Source organism: Eumetopias jubatus, unplaced genomic scaffold (genome assembly GCF_037043125.1).
Source record: "Eumetopias jubatus isolate StellerSeaLion01/CBP00866 unplaced genomic scaffold, mEumJub1_p1.0 scaffold_2, whole genome shotgun sequence".
Lineage (NCBI taxonomy): Eukaryota > Metazoa > Chordata > Mammalia > Carnivora > Otariidae > Eumetopias > Eumetopias jubatus.
Window position 1 is genome coordinate 202414586 of NW_028274808.1, and position 24611 is coordinate 202439196.

General features: G+C 57.2%; 3 protein-coding genes across 9 annotated transcripts; 2 read left to right on the plus strand and 1 right to left on the minus strand.

The window, feature by feature from the left end:
- The first annotated feature begins 5323 nt into the window (after window positions 1-5323).
- Window positions 5324-14484, plus strand: SLC49A3 (solute carrier family 49 member 3). Of its 6 annotated transcripts, XR_015767804.1 has the most exons (11): window positions 5324-5478; window positions 9041-9199; window positions 9375-9588; window positions 9749-9825; window positions 10584-10721; window positions 10861-10977; window positions 11676-11828; window positions 12103-12260; window positions 12508-12617; window positions 12833-13054; window positions 13158-13246. XR_015767804.1 is itself a non-coding variant. In XM_088021280.1 (10 exons), the coding sequence occupies exons 1-10, from the start codon at window positions 5344-5346 to the stop codon at window positions 13328-13330; spliced, it is 1434 nt and encodes a 477-aa protein (XP_087877406.1). In that variant the 5' UTR covers window positions 5324-5343; the 3' UTR covers window positions 13331-14484. The 6 variants fall into 6 exon arrangements, 5 of the variants coding, with proteins under 5 accessions (XP_087877406.1, XP_087877408.1, XP_087877405.1 ...); XM_088021280.1 differs by lacking the exon at window positions 12833-13054 and having other exon boundaries at window positions 13158-14484; XM_088021282.1 differs by lacking the exon at window positions 12833-13054 and having other exon boundaries at window positions 13229-14484.
- On the minus strand, window positions 14297-17312 carry MYL5 (myosin light chain 5). The gene is made up of 7 exons (XM_028097090.1): window positions 17280-17312; window positions 17024-17131; window positions 16762-16837; window positions 15901-16005; window positions 15367-15445; window positions 14723-14771; window positions 14297-14398 (listed from the first exon to the last, which is right to left on the minus strand). Exons 1-7 carry the CDS (start codon window positions 17310-17312, stop codon window positions 14297-14299), a joined length of 552 nt encoding a protein of 183 aa, XP_027952891.1.
- On the plus strand, window positions 14624-23106 carry ATP5ME (ATP synthase membrane subunit e). Of its 2 annotated transcripts, XM_088021284.1 has the most exons (7): window positions 14624-17383; window positions 17934-18010; window positions 20158-20227; window positions 21005-21247; window positions 21793-21847; window positions 22455-22553; window positions 23024-23106. In XM_088021284.1, the coding sequence occupies exons 1-7, from the start codon at window positions 17345-17347 to the stop codon at window positions 23047-23049; spliced, it is 609 nt and encodes a 202-aa protein (XP_087877410.1). In that variant the 5' UTR covers window positions 14624-17344; the 3' UTR covers window positions 23050-23106. The 2 variants fall into 2 exon arrangements, with proteins under 2 accessions (XP_087877410.1, XP_087877411.1); XM_088021285.1 differs by lacking the exons at window positions 14624-17383; window positions 17934-18010 and having other exon boundaries at window positions 19419-20227; window positions 21150-21247.
- Window positions 23107-24611: the final 1505 nt, after the last annotated feature.

The following is a 24611-nucleotide window of genomic DNA, read 5'->3' on the forward strand; positions in this document are numbered from 1 at the left end:
CCCGACACTGGACTTGATCTTGTGGCCCTTGTGGAGGTATTTTTTAAAAAGCGGATCCTGTTGGGAAGGCGTTCTCCATGAATTTCTCAGGTTTCTGTTCCTGCCTGGTCCAGGTCCTCAGAGCAAAATAATTTACAGCCTTGTTAAGAATGTTTGTCTCAGAGACATTCCGGGATAGTCAGGGAAAATGCCCAACCCTTCCCCTCCCTGGAGGAGATTTGCTCACATTCCACCATAAAGAGAAGGTTTCTGTCTCTGGAACGCAGGATGGGGAGGTTCACAGCAGTCCTGTATGAGATAAGAGTTTCCTATTTCGGGATTCCTCTTCAGAAGCACACCCCCTGGCATATGCACGCCACCTGCCCACCCATGGAAATGAGAGGTGGAGGGACCCACACAGGGCATTGCCGTAGCTGCGAGGGGTGGGCACTCTTCACCTCGGACCTGGGTCCCATGGTTCCTGCACACACATATATGGGACCTATGTGGTCGGCTGGCTTGTGAGCTTACAAGTAGAGCAAAATCTCAGGCCCAGCTTCTGATGTAACACACACTCATTTTACACCACATACACAAAGTAGACACACTTTACACACTACCCACCAAAGAATTAGATGCCTGTTTTCCCATTTCACCCCACTGCACATACACAAAAGACAGAGACCCATCTTGCACCACACATACCAAAAACCATACAGTCTTACATAACACATGATGAGCACACACTAGATACCATCTCGTATTCGACACACACACACAAAACAGGTAAACATCAGGCCGTGCATAGCAACACTAGGTACTCCTCTCTCTCTCTCTCTCATATACATACTAGATACTACTTTGCACCACGCACATACAAAAAACTGCCCACCTCACATGCGCATACAGAAAAGTGAGAACTCAGATCCTTCCTCTTTTTTAGCAGGCTGAACAGGTCTGAGCAACAAGAAAAAAATTGGACCCCAGAGTCTTCCATGAAACGGGCTAGCCAGGTGGGGTTGCAGATACTCGTCCTGACTTTGAGATGTAATGAGCCTCCGGGGCTGGCTTCCTAGATTATGGGAGAGACAGAAGAACAGATTAGGAGGAGGCAACCCCAGGGGCTTCTCTCTGGTGGGGACCAACTGAAGCACAGACCACAGTGACCAGAGACTTTCTTCCTTTAACGAAACAGGTTAACATTCCAGTGCAGGTTCCCTGATTGGCCTCCCGTATGGATAAGAATGAAGACACACTGTCCTTTTTGAGACAGCCTGAGAATCCAGATTCTGATTTGCTTACTCAGTCCCCTGCTGTAGTGCAGCATTGGTGTGTGTGGGTTTTCAGCAGCCATGAACTTGGGGAAAGCAGAATGGAGTGGACAAAGTAAAGACGTGGGTGCTGGGAAGGGAGGGTGTGCGTCTGCACTCCGAAGGCTCAGAGGCTCCTGTCCAAGATGCACGTTGTAGGGCAGGGCTGGGGGAGTGGGCCACGCTGGGGAGAACCTGCTGGGCAGGCCAGGGGCAAGGCAGAGAGGCCGCCCACCCCGCACATTTGTCTCTTCCTCTGCATCTGTGTGCCGGCCCCAGCCTGTTCCAGGGATTCGGGTGTGGACAGACTGGCTCCTGCCCTCAAATAGCTGACATTCTCTTGAGAGGAGCAGATAAAAGCCAAGTAAAAGCCACACAAACAGGATGGGCTGTGGCCATCTCATCATTTAAGGTGAGATTTCTTCCCCAATACCCTCAGCAAAGAAGGTGTTGGCTTTCCTCCATCCTTGGGAAAGGGACTGCTCTCAGTTGCTTAATTTTGAACAAGATACTGTTTAGGGAGGACACAGTGGCCTGAAAAAGCCTTGATTAATGCTAGTTTGGGATGCTGATGGGAGTCTGTGTTTGGTTAAGGAAAAAGAAGATAAAGAATTGGAACAAAGGTTTAGCCATAATTGTGTGTCAGATGTTATTTTAAACCTTTAAAGATCATTGTTTGTTTGTTTTTTTTTAAGATTTTATTTATTTATTTGACAGAGAGGGACACAGTGAGAGAGGGAACACAAGCAGGGGGAGTGAGAGAGGGAGAAGGAGGCTTCCCGCGGAGCAGGGAGCCCCACGTGGGGCTTGATCCCAGGACCTGGGATCATGACCTGAGCCGAAGGCAGACGCCCAACGACTGAGCCACCCAGGCGCCCCATAAAGATCATTGTTGAAGGAAGACACTTGGTGGAGATCACTGAAGGGTTTCTTCAAGATGTGGTCGTCCCAACAGTGTGCAGATGGAATCTGGGTACCGAATGACCCTTTGTGGATGGTCTTGTACCTTGATTCAAAGCTTGAACAGCTTAGATGCTTATGTTGAAGATACTTGCCCAAATTTAAATAAAATGTGAGAGTGGAAAAAGTTGTTTCCAAATGAGTGTGCTTTCCATGTTGTGTGAGTTTTGAGATAATTATAGATTCAAATGCAGTTGTAAGATATAATGCAGAGATTCCTTGTACGCTTTGCCCAGTTTCCCCCAAAGATGACATCTTCAAAACATAACTGTATGATATCCCAGCCATGACACCAACATTGATGAATCATGGTCTTAGATTTCTCCGGTTTTGCTTACACTGACATCACATGGCTGTGTCATACGTAGATTCCTGTACCCACTGCCACAGTCAAGACAGAGTATTTCCATCACCAGGAGGACCCCATCTCCCTTCCGCTTCCTCTTCAAACCACTAATCTGCTCTCTACTTCTAAAATTGTATCTTTTCAAAAATGTAAACAAATGGAACTTGTGAAAATAAAGGGAAACCTCACTAAAATGGAATAGGGAGGTTCCACAGGTGAAGCTCCTAATTGCAGACCCAACAAGAACAGAGGGACCTCAAAAGTAAGTCAGTGCCCCTGTAGCTACTACTTTATCCCAGAGGAGGAAAGTTTCCTTCTCCCCCAGCAAAAGCCCAGCCAATGAGAGACTGCCCCCACTCAGCATGATTACCCTGTGATTCCCCCAACTGCTTCGTGTATGAACAGTCCATTCCCACTGAGCCCATTCCATGGTGTGGATGCACTGTGGTTGGCTTAACCATTTGCTCACTAAAAGGCAAATAGGTTGTTTTCAGTGTTGGGGTATCACAAATAAGGCTGTTGTACACATTTGGGTATAGATTTTCGTTGAAAATAAGTTTTTAGTTGTCTGGGATAAATGCCTCAGAGTGCAACTGCTGGGTCATATAATAATTACATGTTAGTATTATAAGAAACTGTCGACCTGTTTTCTGCAGTGGCTGTACCATTTACATTCTTAACAGCAATGAATGAGTAACTGAGTTACCCATAACCTCACCAGCATTGGATGTCATTGGTTTTTCTTTCAGCCATTCTGAAAGGTGTATAGTGGTATCTCATTGTGGTTTTAATTTGTATTTTCCTAATAGCTAGTGATGTTAGCCATTCATCATCACTCACCATTTGTATATTCTCTTCAGTGAGATGTCTTTTCATGTCTTTTGCTAATTGGATTTTTTTTTTTTTTACTGTTGGGTTTTGAGGGCTCTTTATATATTCTAGATACCAGTCCTTTGTTGGATATGTGGTTTCCAAATATTTTCCCCCAGTCTATGTTTACAAAACCCTTTTGATAGGAGTAGTATTAGGTCTATAGATCAATCTGGGGAGAACTGACATTTTTACTGTGTTGAGTCTTCCAATCCATGAACATGGTATAGCTCTCCTTTTTTTTTTTTTAAGGTCTTCATTAATTTCTTTCATTTGTGTTGCATAGTTTTTAGCATACAAGTCCTGTGTACAGTTTGCTAATTTTATACCTGTTGACCTTAAAAATAAAAGTCAGTTATTTTACCAGCAAGAAAAAAAACGAGTTTACTCAGGAATAGCAAAGAATTGCAATGCAGGACAAGCAAGCTTAAATCATAGGCTAACCCAAAAAACAAAGGAGAGGAATGTTATTTGAAAGAGAAGAAGGAGGAAGTTGGAAGGGGTTGTTGTGAATGAAAGTCCACTGGAGAAAGGCAAGAGCCTACCATGATGGCAGTTTCTCACCTGCTAAGTTGCTGGGCTGGTTAATTTCTTGTAGGAGATGCAATGCACATCTTTTCCTCTTCAGGCCTGTAACTGATGATTCTTTCTTATTGACGATTCTTCTGTTAGGATCTGTACTGGCAATTTTTGACATTGAATGGTACAGCATGAGAGCTCCCCCTTCTGGACTCCTGACCCCATTTTTTGTTGAGGTTTCCTTTTACTAATTTTTACAGACCCAAATGTTTAATTTTCCGAAGTAATTGTAAATGCTGTTGTGTGTTTAATTTTAGTTTCCACATGTTCGTTGTTGGCATGTAGACCTGCGACTGTGAACTTACTAAGCTGCCTACTCCACAGAAGAGCCCTAGGGATGGGGAGGAGGCCCCCATCCCCTAGCTGAGCAGGAGAGTCGGAGGTGGAGATGGACAAGAGTGCCAGGTTGTTGACAACAACCCCTTCCACGATCATGTCCGTCTATGTCAGCTGCATGGAGATCACAGGTGGCCTTGGGAGCGTATTATTTGGAGAGTAGAAGAGATGTCTGCGGTGGACTTCTGGGTGGGGAGGAAGCAGGAGAGGAGGCTGTCCACCCACAGGGGAGTTCTTGTGGAAGAGAGACAGCTGACACTCCCTCTTCTCTGCCTGCCAGCTCTCAGTTCTCTCCCCACTCTGCCCCAGCTGTGTCCTCAGTTGTCAACTGAAGATAATAACCCCACCGGGGAGGCTGACTGCCCCCAGGTTCACCCTTGTGACACTGCCCTTTCCCTGGGCAGGACAGCCTGGCCTTGGACTCCACCTTCCTCCTGGGCCAGCACCACCTCTGCCCACGACAGGGCCCAATCTAACGACTAGTCTGGATTCGAGACTCTTTGCAAACTGACCCCAGCCTCCTCTTCCATGCTGGCCTCCTGCCACTCCTTGTGCCTTGTTTGGACAGCAGGAATTAGGGGGGGGTGGTGGTGGATGGGGACCTTTCCACAACCCCTTCCAGGAAATGCGGACCTTCTGCGGGGCTGCGTGACTTCACGGATGCCCTCTCCTGTATCCACCCACGTGGGCGCGTCCACCTCAGGGACCACACACAGGTCGTGACCTGTTCGGCTCCTGCGAGGGGACTTTGTCCCTGTTTCTGGGGCAGAGACTTTCATCCTGGCTAATGGAGAGGGTCTAACTTCATAACTGGTGCCTTTCCCTCCAGGCGGTGCAGTGACTGCCGTCCCTCGGGGCTGGGACTGATCCCTAGCGCCCCGCCCCGCGCGCCTGGCACCACCTCCCAGGGCGGTCCCGGCCCAGGCGCCACTTTGCTGAACTCAGCGGCGGGAGCGGCGGGCGATGGCCAGAGCGGAGGAGGACCGGCCCGGGGCCGACGCGACCTCCGCCCTGGGCGCGCTGCTGGGCTACCGCGCCTACGCGCGCCGCTGGGTCTTCTTGCTGGTGCTCAGCCTGCTCAACTTCTCCAACGCCACGGTACAGGGGTCTGGGGCAGCCTCCCGGCGGGGGCGGGAGCGGGAGCGGGGGAGAGTCGGGCCGAGCTGGGCCCCAGTCCGAGTCATCGCGCCACTCCCACCTTCCCGTGTCCCAGTGCGCCCAGGGGTCTCGGTCTGTAAGGACCCTGACCGGACAATGGGACCGCTGGGAGGGCGGGAGCCAGCGACCTCAGCAGGTGCGGAGGCGCGGGACTCCAGAGGCCCTTCTCCTGGCTGCACAGGGAGAAAAGGCGCTAGCGTCTGTCCTCGTGGTGTCAGAGCCTCGTTCCTGTGACCTATAGTGGTTTCGAAAGAATCCCTGTCCTGCGTCAGGACGACGCGGGAGTCACTGTCATGGCTGAAAAGGGGTCTTCCAGTAGCCCCACTCCCTTCTGGAAGACCCAACAGCTGGCAACAGACCTCATGATCTGGCTCCCGCCCTCCCTCTCCAGACTCCCGAGCCCACTCCACAAGGCAGGGCAGGGCCCAGCCGCCTTTGCTTACCTGTGCCCGGGACCTGAGCTGTGACTCAGTATGGAGGCTTCCTTATCTGTACACCCAGTCTCTCTATAGCTCCCCAGCTGGGGTGTCCAGTGACCGGTTACCTGTTCTAGAATGGTTCCCACTGCTGGCAGGGACTCAGCTCCTGAGACCAGTTGATCAGCCACTGAGAACAGGATCTACCAGTTACTGGGGCCCAGCTTCCCAACCTGCTTCTCCCCAACTCACCCCTGAGCCCCCATTTCTGCCCAGGGGCTTGGGCCCCCTTTTCCCCAGCCCGTCACATACAGTGCGCTCAGTGGGGTGAAGTTTTTGCTGCCCCTAGCCCCTTGCCCCTTGGACAGACACCCAGGAGCACTTGAATGGAGGGAGGGCTTGGAGCTAGTCTTCCTATACCTGACCCTCACCTGGCCACCTGCTCATGGGGTCAGGCTGCGGTGCTGTCCCACACTAGGCTCCACTGGGCCACCCTACATATCTCTTCCCTGGTGCTGCCACCTCTACCTCCTAAGTGTGCCTGAAGGAACCTGCCCATGACTGCTCAGCTTGCCACAGAACCCCAGGGACTGGTCAGGCAGCATTTGGGCGCCAGGTAATCAAGTAATGAAAAGCTACCTTGGCAGCAGGATCCACAGCTGGGGGAGGCTGTGAGTAGCCGAGGGACCATCAGGAAGTGCAGACCCATGAGCAGAGATGGGCAGGCAGGTGTGGACATTCTGGGCAGACACTGCCTCAGGGAGGTTCTTGAGCAGCAGCCACTCTTGGATGTTATTCCAAACTGATCAGGACCTTTTTCCTCCTTTCCTTGCCAGACTGGGTATGGAAAGCCAGCCCTGTGCCGTGACACGTGGCGTCCATGGCCTGGGCTGAAGTCTGCTATGACTCTGGAAACCTTTTTTCTGTGGGACTCACCACTGTGGCTTGTCCACCAGGTCCCTGTCTAGCTGGCTGGGAAGCCAGAATTGGTTTTTGGTGCAGTGGTCTAAGGACACAGAGCAGGGGTCTCCTTCAAACCCTAAAACTGCTTTGATGAGTCTGAGAGTGGACGGGTGTCATGAGTGGCCTCTAGAACCTCCTTGGACACTGAGGCAGCACCCTGCTCACTCCCCTTCAGTCCCTGAGTTATTATGGAGCAAACAGGACTCTAACCAGGAATTGTGGTCCCTGCTCTGGTCACCACAGTGAGCACTGACCATCAGTCCTACCCCATCCAAGTCCACCTGTGTGCTTCGTCTGCAGCTGGGTGACCAAAGGTCCCAGGCTCTGAGAGGGCAGTGTCAGAGGCAGGTGGAGCAGTGCCTGGAGTGAGGTCTGGGGGGCCCCAAAGTGGTGTGAGGAGACAGCCCAGTGGTCTGGGCAGGGGCCAGCATGCGGGGCAGCTATCAGCACGCTCAAAGGGAGGTGGCTGGGAGCAGGTTGAAGGGAATTCTTTTGCACTGGGGACACATTGTTGTCTGGCACAGTTTAGACCTGTCTCTGCTCTGCCGGCCACAGACTTGGGGAGGAACAAGGACTAGGCTTGGCTCAGCAGGGCGGGTTTAGAGAACAGATACCACGCTTTCTCTCTGCTGGATCAGGCTGGGCAGGAAGCAGCTGGACCTGCATGGGGTCTCTTTCTGTACCTGGAAGAGATCTGTCCTCTGCTTTGACCCTAAAAAAGAAAAAAGGAAGAAAAGGCAGCTGTTGCCCGAGTTCTCTGTCATGTGAGGCTCTGCAGTCAGTATTTGCTTGGGTCAGCAAGCCTGGCTCTCACCCGCCTCACCACAGAGGGTGTGGTCTGGGGCCAGCTTCTGCATTCCCCGTCTCACAGAGTTGCGGTGATTGTGAACTTTGAATTGTGGTACTTTTGTCTTTGGTCCATCCCTGGCCTGCTTCCCTTCTCTCTCCTGCCTTGGAGAGTCCCTCCTCTCACAGCACCTAGGGCTGGGGAATGTCACTTGTCCGGCTGTCAGGGAGGGTCTTACCTCCTGTAGGACAGGTGGGCTGGCCATGGGCAGGGCCAGCACACAATCCAGGTGTTTCCACCTGAGACTCAATCGCTGAGTTTCTAGACAAGCTGGAGATACCTTTGGGCCTCGTTCTGTGCTCTCTCCCCGCCATGGAGACATCCGTTGCACTATCCCTTCGGTGGCCCCAGGCCCACCCCACTTCCTACCCTTACCTACTTGGGTGTGCACCATAGACACTGAGTGTCCACCCAAATGTGCTCCTCTGCCCAGCCATCTGGGCAGTCTACACATCTACGTGACTGGGGTGGCAGGGCCACCAGCTCCCCTCATCAGGACCCCCTTTCCTACCCTCCCAGGCCCCAGTGCCGCCCAGCCCCTGGTCTAGACCCCTTCATGCCCACTCACCATATAGAGCTTCTCTTCCCCCCGTAGTCGTCAGCCTCTCTCTGACAGCCCTCCAGGCCTTCTTGGAGCGTCAGTTTTGGTGGGGCTCATGGTCCTGCAGGCCCTGGCCAGGTCTTCAGCCTCTGTCTAACCACTAGGACCATGTCAGCAGGATGGTGCTGCTCCTTATCCCAGGCACACTGTCTGACCCCCGCACCTGGTGCATTCCCTCAGAGGTGACTAGGTGACGACCTTCAGCCTCTGTCTAACCACTAGGACCATGTCAGCAGGATGGTGCTGCTCCTTATCCCAGGCACACTGTCTGACCCCCCCACCTGGTGCATTCCCTCAGAGGTGACTAGGTGACGACCTTCAGCCTCTGTCTAACCACTAGGACCATGTCAGCAGGATGGTGCTGCTCCTTATCCCAGGCACACTGTCTGACCCCCGCACCTGGTGCATTCCCTCAGAGGTGACTAGGTGACGACCTTCAGCCTCTGTCTAACCACTAGGACCATGTCAGCAGGATGGTGCTGCTCCTTATCCCAGGCACACTGTCTGACCCCCCCACCTGGTGCATTCCCTCAGAGGTGACTAGGTGACGACCCTGGCCCTTATGGGACTGCCAGACACTGTCTCCCTCAGGCTGGCTGGCCAAGCCTGGGACAGCAGGTGGCTGGGGTGTCTGTGGCACCTGCCCTGTGGTCTGACACCAGTGTGTATCCACAGCTGTGGCTCAGCTTCGCGCCCGTGGCCGACACGATTGCCCACCACTTCTTGCTCTCCACCAAGCAGATCAACTGGCTTTCGCTAATCTACCTTGTGGCGTCCATCCCGTCTGGTGTGGTGGCCATCTGGGTTCTGGACTCTGTTGGGCTCCGCTGGGCAGTGAGTTAGACCCCACGCCAGGGCTCTGTCCTAGATGGGGGCAGGGTCCTTGAGTCAGGGCTCAAGAGCCATTGCTTCTTCCCCGGGGGTCTCCATTCGGGTGGCAGGGCAGGGGTCAGGGTGCTGGGAGGGGAGTCTGGGCTGGCCAGGCAGTGCTTTGACCCCATCCCTACAGACCATCGTGTGCGCATGGCTGAACTTTGCTGGGAGTGTGTTCAGAACCCTGGCCTTCCTGTTCATCGAGATCCAGGACCCATTTCCCTTCCTCATGGGTGGGCAGAGCCTCTGTGCCCTGGCACAGACCCTGGTCATCTTCTCTCCAGCCAAGCTGGCTGCCTTGTGGTTCCCAGAGCACCAGCGAGCCACGGCCAACATGATCGGCACCATGTGTGAGTGGCAGGGGTGAGGCTGATGGTCTTCTGTGGCTTAGTGAGTGGGTCCCGGCACCTCTGCACTCCCAGCTCTGAGAGGGCAAAGGCCTCTGGCTGTGGGCTGGGGACCAGGCCTGGCCATGGCTGAGCGGACACGTGTCTCCGTCTGTCCATCCAGCAAACCCCTTGGGCATCCTGGTGGCCAACCTGCTATCACCTGCCCTGGTGAAGAAGGAGGAGGGTATCCCCATGATGGTGAGGGAGCGCATGGGGTACATGCACACGCGTGTGTATGTGCGCATGTATGCGTGTGCGTCCATGTGTGTTTATGTGCATGTGCAAGTGTGCCCGCACCTGTCTGTGAGTGTGCACGTGCCCCTCCCTGTGACCACATCGGCAAGTGCGCTTGGTGCACATAGGATTTTCCCACATGCCTGAGGTGGATGTGAGGGGGAGGGGTGGGGGCTGCAGCCAGAGGCCAGTGTGTCTGCTGAGCAAAGGAAGGATGGAGGGAAGGGTCAACCCAGGGGGCAGGTGATTGGCATTGGAAACCCTGGGAGTATGTAAGGGGAGAGTGATTTGACCTGGTCCAAAGGCTCGGGGAGCCAAAGGCGTGGTTGCAGTGTCCAGGTAGGTCGGGTTGGGGAGTGGGGGCAGGCTCAGGCCAGGTTTGGAAGGGCAGGGGGTTCCAGCTGTGCAGCTGGGCACGTGTTGGGGCAGGAAGGTTCAGTTGGCGGTTGGATGGGTGAGTCTGGGGCCCTGGGAGAGGGTTGGCGTGACTGTGGGAGTCATCTATGGGTGATATTTTGAAAGCCAGTGTTCTAGGGGAAACAAAGCAAAGCAGGCCCTGGGGCTCGCCTTTGTCTGTCTAGGGATGGCTGGCAAGGGGGCAGTGTGCCCAGAACAGTGGTGTGAAGCCCTCATGTGCATGTGCGTGCACGCACGCGCGCACACACACACACACACACGCGCGCGCACACACACACACACACTCAGGTATGCCCTCTCCCCAGCTGGGCATCTATATCATCCCTGCCGGCCTCGCCTGTCTCCTGGCCATCACCTGCCTCTGGGAGAGTGTACCTCCTAGCCCACCCTCTGCAGGGGCCGCCCACTCCACCTCAGAGAAGTTCCTGGACGGGCTGAAGCTGGTTCGTGCTGTGGGATCCAGGGCGGGGGTGATCTGGTGCAGGGAGGAGGCTGAGGAGGGAGGGGGGACAGGCCAGGCCCTGCTGGGGTATCCTGAGTACCCCGCTGGGGCTCCTTGCTGAACGGTGTCTTGTCCTCCAGCTCTTGCGGAACAGAGCCTATATCATCCTCGCCGTGTGTCTCGGGGGCGGCATCGGCATCTTCTCCAGCTTCTCGGTCCTCCTGGAGCAGGTCCTTTGTGTGAAGGGCTACTCCAACGTGAGTGCTGGCTCCACCCAGCCCCCCTCTCCTGTGCAAGGAGGGGCTGGGGGGCCATTACTGTTACCCTGAAGGCTGTCTGCCCCAGACACTGGGTTCCGATGCCTGGACAGGGTAACCTCTGCTCGTGGGTGGTATTGAGATGTTGTGTGTGAAACGTTGTGTCAGGTGCCAAATACAGTCTGATGGTGGGGTTGTGGCCCTGGGGAGGGGTGGTGGTGGTGCCCAAAGAGGTACTGGGGTTTTGTGTGGTGCTTTTCACTATCTTTCCCAATGCCGCACTCAGGATGGCCCAACCCTGCGGGTCTCCAGGGAAGGGTCCTCTTCTGATAGTTGGAGATTGGGAGGGCCTTGCTCTGCTCATAGCATCTCTGGCCCTGCCCTCTGCTGTCTGGCATCAGCCCTGGGTGTGGGATTCAGGCCTGGTGTGTTCCCAACTCATGAGGAGCACACAGGCCCTGAGACCCTTTCCTTTAGCAATTGTTGAGTTCCCAGGGTGGGGTGCCACAGGAAAGAGGCACCTGCAGGGGAGGACATGCTGTCCCTCACTCACGGCTAACCATGCAGCTGAGCCTTCCATGTCACCCTGCCATGGGCTTCTCGGTGATGGCGTATGCCCTGAGGATGGGCTTCTTCTCCTGGGGCCCTGGTAGCACCGTGACCCAATGATGGGGCGCCCCTGACCTCCTCTCCTCCAGGAATTTGCAGGCCTTTGCGGGGCTCTCTTCATTGGGTTTGGAGTCCTGGGGGCACTGGTTCTCAGCCTGTATGTGGACCGGACGAAACACTTCATTGAAGCTGTCAAGATTGGCTTCTGTCTGACCTCCATGGTCTGCGTGGCCTTTGCCCTGGTGAGAGTCCCCTTGAACCAAGACCACCCTACAGGCATGCAGGTGGGATGCTCTGGGGCAGGGCAGCTGACAAATGGGTCAAAGCAGACGTTCAGACCTTCTCAGGCTTGGGCACTGTCCACGGGAGTGGTCCCCTGACCCTGGGCGCTGCCCCATCCCTGCTCCCTGCTCAGCTGAGAGAGGGTGCTGGTTCAGGGACTGGCTGGGCCTGGGTGTCCAGGGCTGTGCACTCTGACTGCTGCCCCATCCCTCTGTGTGGCTCGCTGCCCCTCAGGTGTCTCAGCTGCAGGGACAGACCTTCGCACTGGCCACCCTCTGCTCACTGCTGGGGTTCTTTGGCTTCTCGGTGGCGCCCATTGCCATGGAGCTCGCCGTTGAGTGCTCCTTCCCTGTGGGGGAGGGTGCAGCGGCAGGCCTGGTCATCGTGCTAGGGTGAGTGTCTGTCCCTCCACCACTTCCCTGGGTACCCCAGAGACCTTCTCCTCGCCCTGCCCCAAGCTACACAGTGGGTAGCCTGCCTGCTCGGGCAGAGGCCACCACGTTCTGAGCTGTGTGCTGTCCCGGGCTGGCTGCTGTGTCCCACATTGGCCAGAACAGGACACTGCCCTCAGAGTGACCAATGGCACTGTGAGTACTGAGTGGTGCCCAGGGCAGGGCTGAAGGCCTTGTGGCTGTCCAGGCAGGCCGAGGGTGTGCTCGTAATGGTCCTGCTGACTGGCCTGACCACACGTCGTGCAGAGCCGTCCATCTCCACCTGCCAGGATGGCCAGGGCCCACTCGACTGGATGGGTGAGTGCCCCCGCCTGCATAGAGCCCCTAAGGGCACAAGCGAGGAGGTCAGTGCCTGGGCTCCCCACCACCCTCTCCAGCCCTGGAACCTCCCCTCCATGGGCCCCTTTCTTTTGGCACCTTTCGCTCTCCTTGGCGTGTGCAGGGCACCCAAGGGGCGGGGATGCCGGGGGGGGTGGTTTGTAGGGCAACAAGGCTGACCTTTCCCCTCCAAGGCTCACTATGGTGGGAGCAGCCCTGAGACCCTGGTGAAAGCCCAACGTTTAAACATGTGAGTCGTTTTAAAATGAGATCAGGGAAGGAGACAGAGAGGCCGAGAGACCCGGGGGTGAGGATGACCACATCTGCAGACTCCGTACTGGTGACCTTGGAGCTCACCACACCTGAACAGCCCTCAGGGCCTGTTTCCAGGGCACTCTCTGGTCATGGCTAGTGGGGTCAGTTGGGGCTCTGCCAGCTCTGTGGCTACTCTGGGTCAGGGGTGGGGAGCTCTGGCTGCTTGGGCAAGCCTCAGAACAGAGCTGGGCTGTGTCTCCTCAGTGTCCATGCTGCTGATGGCTGGCCTGTGCACCCTCTTCAGCTGCTTCCTGGTGTTCTTCTTCCATACCCAGTACCGGCGCCGACAGGCTGAGGCCAATGAGAGCCACTCCATCCAGGAGGACACGTCCCCAGAGGCTGCAGATCACGTGCCCTGCCTGGCAGCCACCCCCTGAGGCTCCACTCGGCCACACCCCCACGACCTCCAGCAGGGACCGTAGGAAGCTCAGGGGCAACTCATTCCTAGAGCTGTTCTCCTGGCCCTACCTGCTTATTCGGGGGAGCCCTGAGCCGCTGGAGCCCTCAGGACTTGCAGAGAGGTCACAGGGGTCCCTGCAGAGTTCTGGAAGCCAAAAGAGCAGTTGGCGCATCAAGAAGTGGTCCTGGGGACATGAAGGGGAGGCCAGAAGGGGTAGGCTCTGGTCACAGGGTGACAGCATCCAGCAGATGCCAGAGGGCCTTGGAGTCCTTGGCACACCCAGAGCACAGCAGGATGGCCTAGGGGAGACCCCGTAGCTACAGGATGAACTGCTGGTGCTGTGTGGACAAATAGCCACTGGCCAGGCAGGTGCCCCAGTGGCCAGGCCAGACCCAGGGTGGTGGCTGGTGCAGGAGCAGCGTGTGGGGGATGGACCTGGCAGGAGGGACAAGGGGTGGGGAGCTGGAGGGATTGGGAGTGTCCTGAGGGCCCCTGGCATCACAGTCTGGAATGGACACTTGTGAGAAATGCCTTCCTTGAGGAATCCCAACCCATAGCTTTTCTCAACCTCTGCTGACCACTGAGTGACCTGACTCCCAGCATGAGTGCTAAGACAGCAGGTGGGGTCAGGCTGGGCTGGGAGGGGGAAGCAGAGGGAGGGCCCTACGGGCAGATAGATGCTCCCACCCCCACCAGACCCTTCCCCTCTGGACTCTCCCAGTTCCAAGCAAACACTTCCACCCCCAGTGGACCCTCCCCCAAACTCTCCCCACCACAGCAGACACATCTCCCACCCCCAGGCAGAGGTTCCCCACCTGCAGACCCTCCCACCGCCAGGTGGACCCCTCCTCCTCCTCTCCCTCTGCAGACACTGGCAGGCAGGTTTGTGGGTTCATGTTTATTGAACTGGCTGCAGCCCGGGTGCGGATGGGGAAGATGCCCCTCATTCCTCCTTCTCCTCCCCGTGGGTGAGCACATAGCTCAGTGCCTTATAGTCCAGGTTGCCTGCAGCATCGATGGTGGCAAACTGGAACATCTGGTCAACCTGCAAGCCGGTATGGTTGGGGGAGTCAGGTCCAGGGACGAGGGGAAGGAGCAAATGGTCTGATGAATTACAGGCACTGAACTCCAGCCAGCTCCAGTGTTGTTTTTGCTTTTGGGGGTGGGGGAAAGGGAGGTGGGGGGGGTCACACTGCAGAGCCAGGGGTGGGGCCGGGGTATCTTGCCCACCCCATTGCTGCAGGCTCTGGGGGCCCAGGGTGAATCCCCCTAGCTAACTGCCCACCCCCTGGAGCCCAAAGGGCTATCCTTGAGTTTCACAGAGGGGAATGGGGGAAAGGAAGTGGGGGGAGGGCAGAGTGGGCCAAACCTCTTCAGCGGTCATCTTGTCTGCCTGGGACATCAACAGCCGCTTGATGCTGAGGACAAGGAGGGAGGATCCAAATTAGGCTGCACTGAAGAAAGGAATTGGCAGGGGAAGAACTGGAGGGGTGACCCCAGGGAGCCCCATGACTTGGGTCAGTTCACACCATTGGCTCTTCCACTGTGGGATACCCCAAGGCGGGGGTCTGCTCACCCTTCAATCCCACCCACTCACAGCACCGGTGCCTCTCAGAAGCCTGGCTAAAGCCTGGGCACCAGGGAGTGGTCATCAGGGAGTCTTTCCTGACTCACACGATCAAGGGTCACCACCCCTGGGGCAGGGGGGCTCCATCTGCAGGGAGGAGACTGTGGGAGATTAGAGGCAAGTGCCTGGTACACCAAATATGCCCACTTGGCTGATTTAGCCCCCCAAAGGACTTAAAGACCCAGTGATGGTCCAAGTGGTGGTGACGAGCCAAGTCCCTGGGTGCCCAGCCCTGTGTGGGCAAGACTGGTTTTGTCCTCAGTTACCCTGAGGGACTCAGGATCTTGGGGCAAGGCAGCCCAAGGCCTGGAGATTGGGGTTGGGTGAGGGGAGGTAGGCTTGGCATCCCTCAGGGGAGATGCCTAGGTGCCTGTAGCCACACTCACTAGTCCTTGTTGATGCTGCCTTTGCCATCGGGATCCAGCATCTTGAAGGCATTTAGGATGGTCTCCTCGGCATCCGTACCTGCCCACAAAAGCCCTTGAATCATGGGCTGTTTAGGGCTCCAGTCCTGCTCTGGGCCACCCCAGGGCTTGGCCTGAATGACCCTCCAGCTCCTGAGCACTGGGAGACCCTGCAGCTCCCACTCTGAGGGGACTACTCTGGGGGTCCCCAGAATCCTGCCCAGGCCCAAAAGTGGAGTGAGTGCTCAATGAGTGAAGGACAAAGGCTACCACCACGAAGCAGACAGGAGGAAGGTTGAGCTCATGTGCCCCCTGGGTGTGTGACCCACAGATGCGGATACCAGAATGTCAGGTCCTAGGGCTTTTCAGCAAATCTGAAAATCTGGATTTTTATGTGAAATATCTGGATTTCTAAGTGTTAGGAGCTAACAGTCTGTCTTGGCAGACTGGCCTGAGGGCTGCCCCTAGCCAGGGAGGAGCCTGGACCCATGGTGCTCACCACCCCATGGCTCTCACCCGTCAGCTTCGCCCCAAACATGTTCAGGAACATGGTGAAGTTGATGGGCCCTGAGGCCTCCTTGAGCATGGCGTCCAGCTCATCATCCTTGATGTTGGTTTTGCCTGTCACCGACACAAGGCAGGGGCAGGAATGTCACACCTCCCCTGGCTGTCCTGTTGTTGGTGTGTCTGCTGTCCCCACTGGTTGCCCACCTCCATCATTCAAAGTTGGGGAGGCCAGAAGGAGGGAGGTGAGCCAATGGGGGGATACTTGGCCCAGGTGTGGTGGCCCAGGTCTGCATGTCAGCAGAACCCCAAACCCTGGGGAGATGGGCAGCTGAGGAGGAGGAAGAGGCCATGCGTGGAGCCTAGGAAGACCTGTGATCTGCTTACCTGGGTGTAAGGGGGCCCAGAGGAAAGAAACCTACCCGTTCTCCCCTGGGATTGCCTCAGGCTGAGAACATGCCCCCATATGGGAAGTTGAGGGAGAAGGGCCCAGCCTTTGGCTCTTCAGAGGAGCATGATCCGGCCTCCACGTCCTCTCCAAGGTCTGTTTCTGGGCTTCCTTACCATGCTTGGGGGAAGGAGGACCAGCCTCCCCATGCAGTGGTGTCCCTCTGGGGTGTTAGCCCCTCCCTGGAGCTTTGGTCCCAACCTCCCCATCCAGGATACCCATGCTTGGGCTGTGCCACCCACCCTGTGATGCCCTGATCAAACCAGAGGGATTTCTCCCCTAGGGGAGGCCCAGCCCACATCCTCGCAGCCCATGGGGAATGGGATGTCAGGTCAGCCTGTAAGGCCCAGGTACAGAGCAAAGCTCTCCAGGACTGGAGGACATTCTGAGGTGGGTTCTAGAGAGCTCTGTCCCACGGCACCTACCCAGAGAGGCGTAGGTGTCCTTCAGGTCCTCCTTGTCGATGAAGCCATCTCGGTTCTGATCCATTAGTGTGAATGCCTGAAACCGAGGCCAGGGTCACTGGGTTGCCAGGCTGGCCACACCATGTTGGGACGGGCATCTATTCTCACCGGCTCTGGAGTGAGGCTCACGTAGGGTCTTTTGGCCACCTGCATTATGATTCAGGAGACCCCTTGGGCAGGAATTACTGGGTGGAGGGGCCCTGGGGCAAGAGCAAAGCCTCACCTCCTTGAACTCCTGGATCTGGGTCTGCTCAAAGTTGGAGAAGACGTTGGATGATGCCCTCTGGGCCCGTAGGCCACCCCCTTCCTTCTTCTTAGTCTTCCTGCTGGCCTAATGTGAGAACACCAAGGCTGAGGGGTCTCCAGGCTGGTGTTTTGGAAGACAACACAGAGGACTATGGCACTAGGGGCTCCCGGGGGACCCCAAGCCTGGGTCCCTGGGCTGGGGCAGCCCTGACAAGGCCCTAACAGCACTGTACCCAGGGCTTGTCTTGAGCTTTGCCCTGCTCCATCTGCCATCCAGCCAGGAACCAGCTGGGCCTGAATGTCCAAGGAGCAAACGGACTGTGCAAGCAGCCAGCAGGTGGGTGGGCCAGTTCTAGGAATCCCTCCAGTGTGACGGCCAGGACCCTCCATCTTCCAGCCCCAGATGTCACTGAGGCAGCCATGGGGCACAGATCTTCCCCACCTAACACCCTTACTCATGTAAACAAACCTAACTCTTGTGCACACACACTCGCACAGAACACACTCACGTAGGCGACACACGTGTACGCACAGTCACAAATGCACACAGTGCACAAACACATGCACGCTCACACTCGATCCTGCCCCGGTGGCCTGCTGGCCACACTCACCATGCGTGGGTCTGCTTGATGCGATGGTCTGTGCCCTCCTTGCCCAGGTCACCTGTCTTAAGCTCCTACTCAGTCCCCCAGGACAGCTCAGACTCCGGCTGCCGCTCCCTACAAGGATAGGCCCAGGGCCACCCTGGGGACCGGACAACTGCAGAGTGAGCTTTGGCACCTGGCGGGTGACTCAGATGCTGCCATCTTGCCCTGCCCAGCAGGGCCCCAGCTTCCCAGGCAGCTCACCAAGAAGGCTTTTTTCTCCTGTTTCCTGTGCATCTCCAGGGCCACCTGCATGAGGACCTGGGCGGCTGCAGGAGCCAAAAGAAGGAGTACCTTTCCGAGATTTGCACAAAGTCACTGTGAGTGGCCTTGGAGGCTGGTGAGCAAGTGTTCTCTGAGCGTGTTGTGTGTGCCCTCACCTCTCTGCTTCAGTGGCAGAAAAGTCCCAGGGCCCTAGGTATCCCCATGGCAGCGAGCTCCTTGCGTGGCACAGAGTAGGGATAACATTTCTGGGATGGAAGGCCATCCAGATGGGCTGGGCCCTGGGCCAAATTCCCCACTACATCATGGCCCAGCAGGCAGAGGCCAGCAGGCAGACTCTGGGGGGGACACCTGGTGCCAGATACTAGAGGTCACCACAGGGTCAGGGGCTGGGTGCCCTAGTCCTGGGTTGTGGGGAGTGCAGGTTAGGGGCAGGAAAGGATGGGGGTCTATAGGCTGAGCAGAAGGAGAAGGCCTGGGGGTAGAATGAAGAGGGCAGTCAGGACTGCAGTTTCACACCTGGAGAACAAGCCCTCAGAGCCCCTTGTTCCTGTACCATGGGCGGGGGTGGGGGTGGGGGAGGCATCAGCAGCAGGGGTCCCCTAGGGCACATCTGGGAACCACATCGCTTGTGAGTGCCACCATGGCAGGGGTCCTGCCCCCAGGGGCACACCCCTTCAGTCACATGACACCTCTGAGGTGCTGCCACATGTGATCCCAGGGGCAGACCACCATTTGCCTGCACTGAGTATGGGACAACAGACACCCTGAGGAACTTGGGGAGGCATGACCCACTGCAGGGACCTGGGGGCTCCCTTGGGTTCAGCCTGGAGGACTCCCAGAGGGAGAACATGTGACTAACGTGGGAGACCTGGGCTGGGCTGCATTCCCAGTTGGGCAGGGTCTGACTGTGATGCTTGGAGAGACCCTAGCAGGGCTGTAGGATTGGGACCACAACATTGAGAAGGGAAGACATGCAGGATCTGTGCTCAGAAGGCCCCTGGTGTGGGGAAGGCCAGAAGACACTGGCAGAGCCCCTGGGGAGGTTTTCTGGGTTGGCAGCACTAAAGATAGCCATGGAGCCTGGCTCCAGGGAGAATATCAGGATTCAAAGTGGACAGCTGGCCCTGACAGGTGCAGAGGTGTCAGCAGGCGGTTCCAGTGTCCTGAGCCAGGTGGGAACCCCCTCAGCCCTCAGGAAGGGCCCAGGGCCAAAGCGAGTCTCCCCCAGCTTCAGGGGTCTTCCCCATGTGTATATGGGCATGTGTGTCCCCCACTGGTCCCCCTACCCCGCCCCACTAGAAGCTACCATTAGGTGGTCCCCTACCAGCACCTTGGCCTCACCTTCAGCCCAAGAGACACTTATTTTTGATTCTGGAAGCAGGAGTTGCTGAGGAGTCTTGTTTATTTTAATATCCAGGGAAGGGAAAACATATTTGTCACCTGAGGTCATCTGCCTAGATGCTCAAGGGCAAGAATGAGGGTGGGGTGGGAGTGGGGGTTGTGCACTCAGCATTACCGCATGGCATCTTGGTTGAAGAGGTTTATTTTGTGTCCTGTGGGGTCAGTGTGTGCTTACAGCTTCCTCAGGGAGCAATGAGGGGGCTTGGGAAGGACTTACCCCAACCCCACGCCTGGCAGAGGCACCAGTGATGGCATCAGGCAGGGATCCTCAGAGAACTCAGAGAAGGGCCTGGTGGTCCTATAGGATGGGCCTCCCTGTTCCCACCCTCAGCCCAGGAAACAACACAGGCGATTTTCCAGTTTCCCAGCCGGAGGCCTAGAGCCAGGACTCCAGAGCAAGCTGCAGAGAAAACAGGCTCTGCCCAGGACCCTGGAGGAGGCTGGAAGAAACTCCCTTCCATGCAGATTTACTGAGCAACTGCTTTGTGCCCTGCGGTTTTCATCTCTGTATTCCATTCTCTTTAGATTTATCGTTAAGTTCTCTTTGGAAACAGGAGGGTTTGGGAGACTAAGGAAAAGTGGGCTCCCCTCTGGCATACCGGGGGCCCTAGTGAGCCCCAAGCTCTGGTTCTCAGGGAGCTTCTTTCTGGAGCAGTGCAGGGACCAGGGGATGAGTGGTCCTCCTTCCAGACCACCCCCCTGCCCCCAACACACACCTGGTTGCTTTGGGAACCGTGGGTCTGCACAGCCAACACAGTTGGGAAGCTGTCTGGCCACCACTGCTCCATCTTTGGGTGGCCCCTCTGCACACCTGGGGCTGACCTGGTCATGTCTTTGCCAGAGCTAAGCACAGAAGCGGGACAGAGTGCGACAGAGTAACTCGCAGGTGTGGCCTCCTACCCCTGCCCACGGTGAGTAGCAGAAGCGAGAGAATGAGGGGGCCCATCTGGGGGCTCAGTGGTCCCTGAGGCCCTGGTTGAGGTGGACCTTGGAGCTTGGGACTGCAGGCAGGAGTCAGGGAGCAGGCTCTACTAGTGTGCTCTTCCCAGGAAGACTCCAGCCCCCTGTGCTGGAGAGGCTCCTGCAGTGAGGAAACCTGGCTCTGCTGGAGGGGACTGAGACTGGGGGCAAGGGCAGCTGTAAGGGGCACCTGAGGCAGTGCCGTCCCAGGAAGAGGTTCTGAGGCCACCATGATCAGCCTGGCCTGAGTCCAGAGGGGTTGGCCACAACCCCTCCCCTCGCCTCTACTGGGTGAGAGGCCTGGGGCAAGGGGGCCTGCGCTCAGGTCACACTTAGTCCCTGGACCCTGGATTCTCAGCTCAAAACCTCGAACCCCTTTCTGGACCATGGGCCCTTCCTGGGCGGTCATGGCAGCTGACCTGGGGTGACCGTGGGCCTCTTCAGCCGCGGCGCGGGAGTGGGGGCTCCTTCCCCGACTCGCCGGCCCTGACAGGAGAGCCCAGACACTGCAGGAGGATAAAGAGCCATCTAATTTACATTTTGTGAGCCTGACTTATAGTTTTCAAATATTCGGACCTATAATGGGCGGGCTCCATTGGTGCTCAACCTGGCCTGACAACATCAGGGGCTGCAGAGAACACGAGGGTAGGCCGGGTTTCACACCCTGGGCAAAACCCGCCCCCGCCGCCCAGCCGACACCTGCTTCTCGCGCAATCGCGCATGCGCAGCTGATCGCCGAGCCGCGCGCCCGGTGTGGTCCCCGCCCGAGCGGCGCACGCTGTTTCACCTCCATCCACCCGAGGGCGCAGTCCTACTTCTGTTCGCCGCCGACGGCGCATGCGTTCGCCCTTGTACGCTTTTACGCCTCCGCAGCTTTCCGGGCCCTTGCAGCGTCCTCCTCAGATTGTACTTCCGGCGTGAAGGTTACGGACAAGATGGTGCCGCCGGTGCAGGTCTCCCCGCTCATCAAGGTGAACCAGGCTGTGCGGCCGTCGCCGGGTGCTCGGCTCCGCGTGCGCGACCCCAGGGAGCCCGGGACCCCCGCCCCCGTCCGCACCCCCCGCGCTCCCGGGACCCCCGCCCTACGGCCCCGACCCCGCGGGCTGGGAACCCCCTCCCCGGGACCCGCGTCCTGCACCCCCGACCCCGTCTGCACCCCCCGCGCTCCCGGGACCCCCGTCCTGCACCCCCGACCCCGCGGGCTGGGAACCCCCTCCCCGGGACACGCGCCCCCGTCCGCACCCCCCGCCCTCTCGGGACCCCCGTCCTGCACCCCCGACCCCGCGGGCTGGGAACCCCCTCCCCGGGACCCGCGTTCCCGGGACCCCCCTGCGTCCCCCGACCCCACGGTCTGGGGACCTCCCTGTCCGCCCCACACCGACCCCGCATTTCCGGGACTCCCTTCCTGCGCCCCCCGACCTCGCGGGCTGGGGATCCTCCCAGGCCCCGCGCTCCCGGGACTCCACCCCCCACCCCGCACCCCGCTGCCCCGCCTTTGACCGTCTTCTGCCCGCAGCTCGGCCGCTACTCCGCCCTGTTCCTCGGCGTGGCGTACGGAGCCAAGCGCTACAGTGAGTGACCGCGGGTGGCCGCGCCGCTGTCTTGGCCCAAGGCAGGGGTAGCACTGGGGCTTCTCACAGCCGGGGGGGGGCTCCCCAGAGCCATTCTTGCCTCAGCGAAGGGCAGGAAAGGGGGCAGGGTTGGGAGGCCCCAGCCCCAGAAACCCGAGCAAGTTTGATCCCTGAGCGGGGCCGCGGCAGGTGTGTAGGTTGCTTTGGGATTAGCGCAGGTGGTCAGGACCCAAGGTGCATTCTGATGCTGGCCAACCCCCGGGAGCTGGAAAACGGCTAGCTCTTGTTGAAAATTGGGGTGCCAAGTGGGTGTCGGGGGAGTGCTGCGGTCAGACGTGAGCAGCCTCTGGTGGCCTAGATTGCTGAGCCGAGAAGTGCCGTGAGGTGGTGGGGCATCTGGTGGAGCATCTGGAGTGCTGGCCGGCGGGGCCCTGCAGCTGCCCTCCGGCTTGGGCTCTTGGCTGAGGAGGTCAGGCCTTGGTCCACCTGGAAGGAAAGGAGCGGAGAGCACATGCATCAGGCGTTCACATGCACTAAATTCCTTTTATGCAGCGTGTTGGTGAAGACACTGAAGGTACCTACCCATGTTCGTGCTTTCCTTACACAGGTTACTTGAAACCTCGGGCAGAAGAGGAGCGGAGGGTAGCCGCTGAGGAGAAGCGGCAGCAGGATGAACGGAAACGGATTGAGAGAGAACTGGCAGAAGGTACTGGAGTTAGTGCATCTTGCGGCTTTGTCCTCTGCCCAGACTTGAGAAACATACAGGTGCCGCTTCAGGTGCACCCCACAGTGGGGGCTCGGAGCTGCCTCCTCTCTTCTAGCACTGGCCAGTGGGTCCTCTGCGGCAGGGAGAGATGCAGCAGGGCCGTGGATGTTGGGGGACACGGGGACACCTTGCCTTGGGCAAGGCCCACCAGGTCCCTAGGCCTTGGAGGTCAGTTGTCTGGGAATGTGCCACCCTCAGAGGGCCCACAGGACCGGAACCGGGTACGCATCCCCCACTGAGTGCTGTGGCAGGCTCCAGTTGGAGTGTGCAGGGACAAGAGTTGAGGCAGAGCATGGTCGGGCTCTCCACTGTAGCTAGGTCCTGGGTTGTTGAGCTCTGCACGTGTGAAGTGGTCCTTTTGGATTGCCTGAGCGTGTAATAACACAAGTGTTTTCCTTTAAACCTTTCAGCCCAAGACGACAGCATACTAAAGTGAGCCTGCCTTTCTCTGGAGTGGTGTGGACGAATAAAGCTTTCTGTGTTTGATGCTCTCCTTTACTGTCGCCAGTTGTCTGATTGCCGGACCCCAGCTCAGCAGTTGTGCTCTATCCTCCATTTCTGTGGGGTGGGGATGGCGCGTGGGTTTCAGAAGAACTGGGCACCCATCACAGACCCAGGGGGCAGTGCACAGATGGGCCGGGAACACAGAAATTCTGTCACCTGTTCTCTGGGGTGTCCGACTGGGGAGCCCCAAAGGGAGCAGTTTATACCCCACTCAGCCAGCTTGGGTATTGTGGCTGCTGCTTTGTCTTCAGTGAGCCCAGACCCTTGATGGGCAGTGCAAATGCCGGGGACCTGGATCTTCATCCCCCTCTCGGGGGGCGGGGGGAGGAAGGCCCGTGAGCTTTTGGGGATCAGGCTGGGGTGCTGCATAAAGCTCTGTAGTGGGCTTGGGCTCTTGCTGAGCTGACAGCCAGGTTCTGCCCCGCCTGGCTGAGCTCTTCCAGCCTCTGAGGCCTAGTGTTGGAATGGTGCTGTTTCCCAGCCCTAGGTCTTGAGCAAATTTCCCTGAGCCCAAGTTTTGTTGATAAAATGAATTCATTTGCAGATGTGAGGGGGAAGATGAGAAGCAGCGGATAAGCACTTTAAACCCTTGGTTTTAGTTCAGGTGAAGGTTGCATGAGCCCAGCTCGGTTCCTTCAGGTTGGCTGGTGCAGAGTCCCTTGGGAGGATGGCCTGGCCCTGATCATGGCCTGTCACCAGGTGTCCCCGCTGAGATGCGAACTGCCTCTTTCCTGTGACTGGATGGCTGTGGGGGGTGGGTCCTCCCTCCCCATTCTCCCCTCACCACCTGCTCTGGAGCTCTGGAGCTCCGGAGCTCTGGAGGCGGGCTTGAGTGGCATCTGAACTGGCCTTTCCACAACCAGCCCAATCAGGCAGCTGAGGTGTTTGCTGTGGGGTTGTGTGCAGTGTTGGGAACAAATGATTTGGAGCTCTACCAGATAATGAGTACCTGTTTCACATGTGAGCCTTGTGTTTGGGTCCGGCTGTGCTGGTGCACAAACACTAAGGGCTTGGGCAGACCCCAGCCGTGGCAGTGTGCTCCCCTGACCCCCATGCGGAGGGCTGCTACATGTGTTTTTGCTCAGGTCTCTCCTGGCCTTGACCTTTGTGGCAGAATTTTCCCATGGGCCCTACATGATGTGCCCTCCACCATAATTTCTGCTGTATTAAAGAAAAGGGCAACTTGTTTTCTTTTTTTTTTATTCTGAATTTCTGGTCATATCTCCTCCTAACCAGACAGGCAACAGCATCTCTGTATCTCATCTACCCAAATACACGTGATACGTGTGCAGGTGGGTTTCAGCCAGTGCTTTCCGACTCGCAGTTCACAGACCCTTTCCAAACATCTCTGTGGTATTGCTGTGTACCCAAAAGATGGATGAGTGTAAAGTACGGTAAACTGTGTATTCATAGTTGACTTTAGTTTATAAAAACATAAATCTTAAAAAAATTTCAAAACATCCAAAATTGTCTTCATTTTCTTGGGCTTCTTAA

Excerpts from the sequence above, each read along its gene's own strand:
- MYL5 (XM_028097090.1), bottom strand. The coding sequence starts at position 17,312 with ATGGAGCAGGGCAAAGCTCAAGACAAGCCCTGG. Across the intron at positions 16,838-17,023 it reads AGATCCAGGAGTTCAAGGAG|GCATTCACACTAATGGATCA; the intron begins GTGAGGCTTTGC and ends CCTCGGTTTCAG. Across the intron at positions 14,772-15,366 it reads GGCAGCATCAACAAGGACTA|CATCAAGCGGCTGTTGATGT; the intron begins GTGAGTGTGGCT and ends CCTTGTCCTCAG.
- ATP5ME (XM_088021284.1), top strand. The coding sequence starts at position 17,345 with ATGTCCAAGGAGCAAACGGACTGTGCAAGCAGCCAGCAG. Across the intron at positions 17,384-17,933 it reads ACTGTGCAAGCAGCCAGCAG|GGCCACCTGCATGAGGACCT; the intron begins GTGGGTGGGCCA and ends GTGCATCTCCAG. Across the intron at positions 21,848-22,454 it reads GTACGGAGCCAAGCGCTACA|GTTACTTGAAACCTCGGGCA; the intron begins GTGAGTGACCGC and ends TTCCTTACACAG.
- SLC49A3 (XM_088021279.1), top strand. The coding sequence starts at position 5,344 with ATGGCCAGAGCGGAGGAGGACCGGCCCGGGGCCGACGCGACCTCCGCC. Across the intron at positions 9,589-9,748 it reads CAACATGATCGGCACCATGT|CAAACCCCTTGGGCATCCTG; the intron begins GTGAGTGGCAGG and ends CTGTCCATCCAG. Across the intron at positions 10,978-11,675 it reads GTGTGAAGGGCTACTCCAAC|GAATTTGCAGGCCTTTGCGG; the intron begins GTGAGTGCTGGC and ends CCTCTCCTCCAG.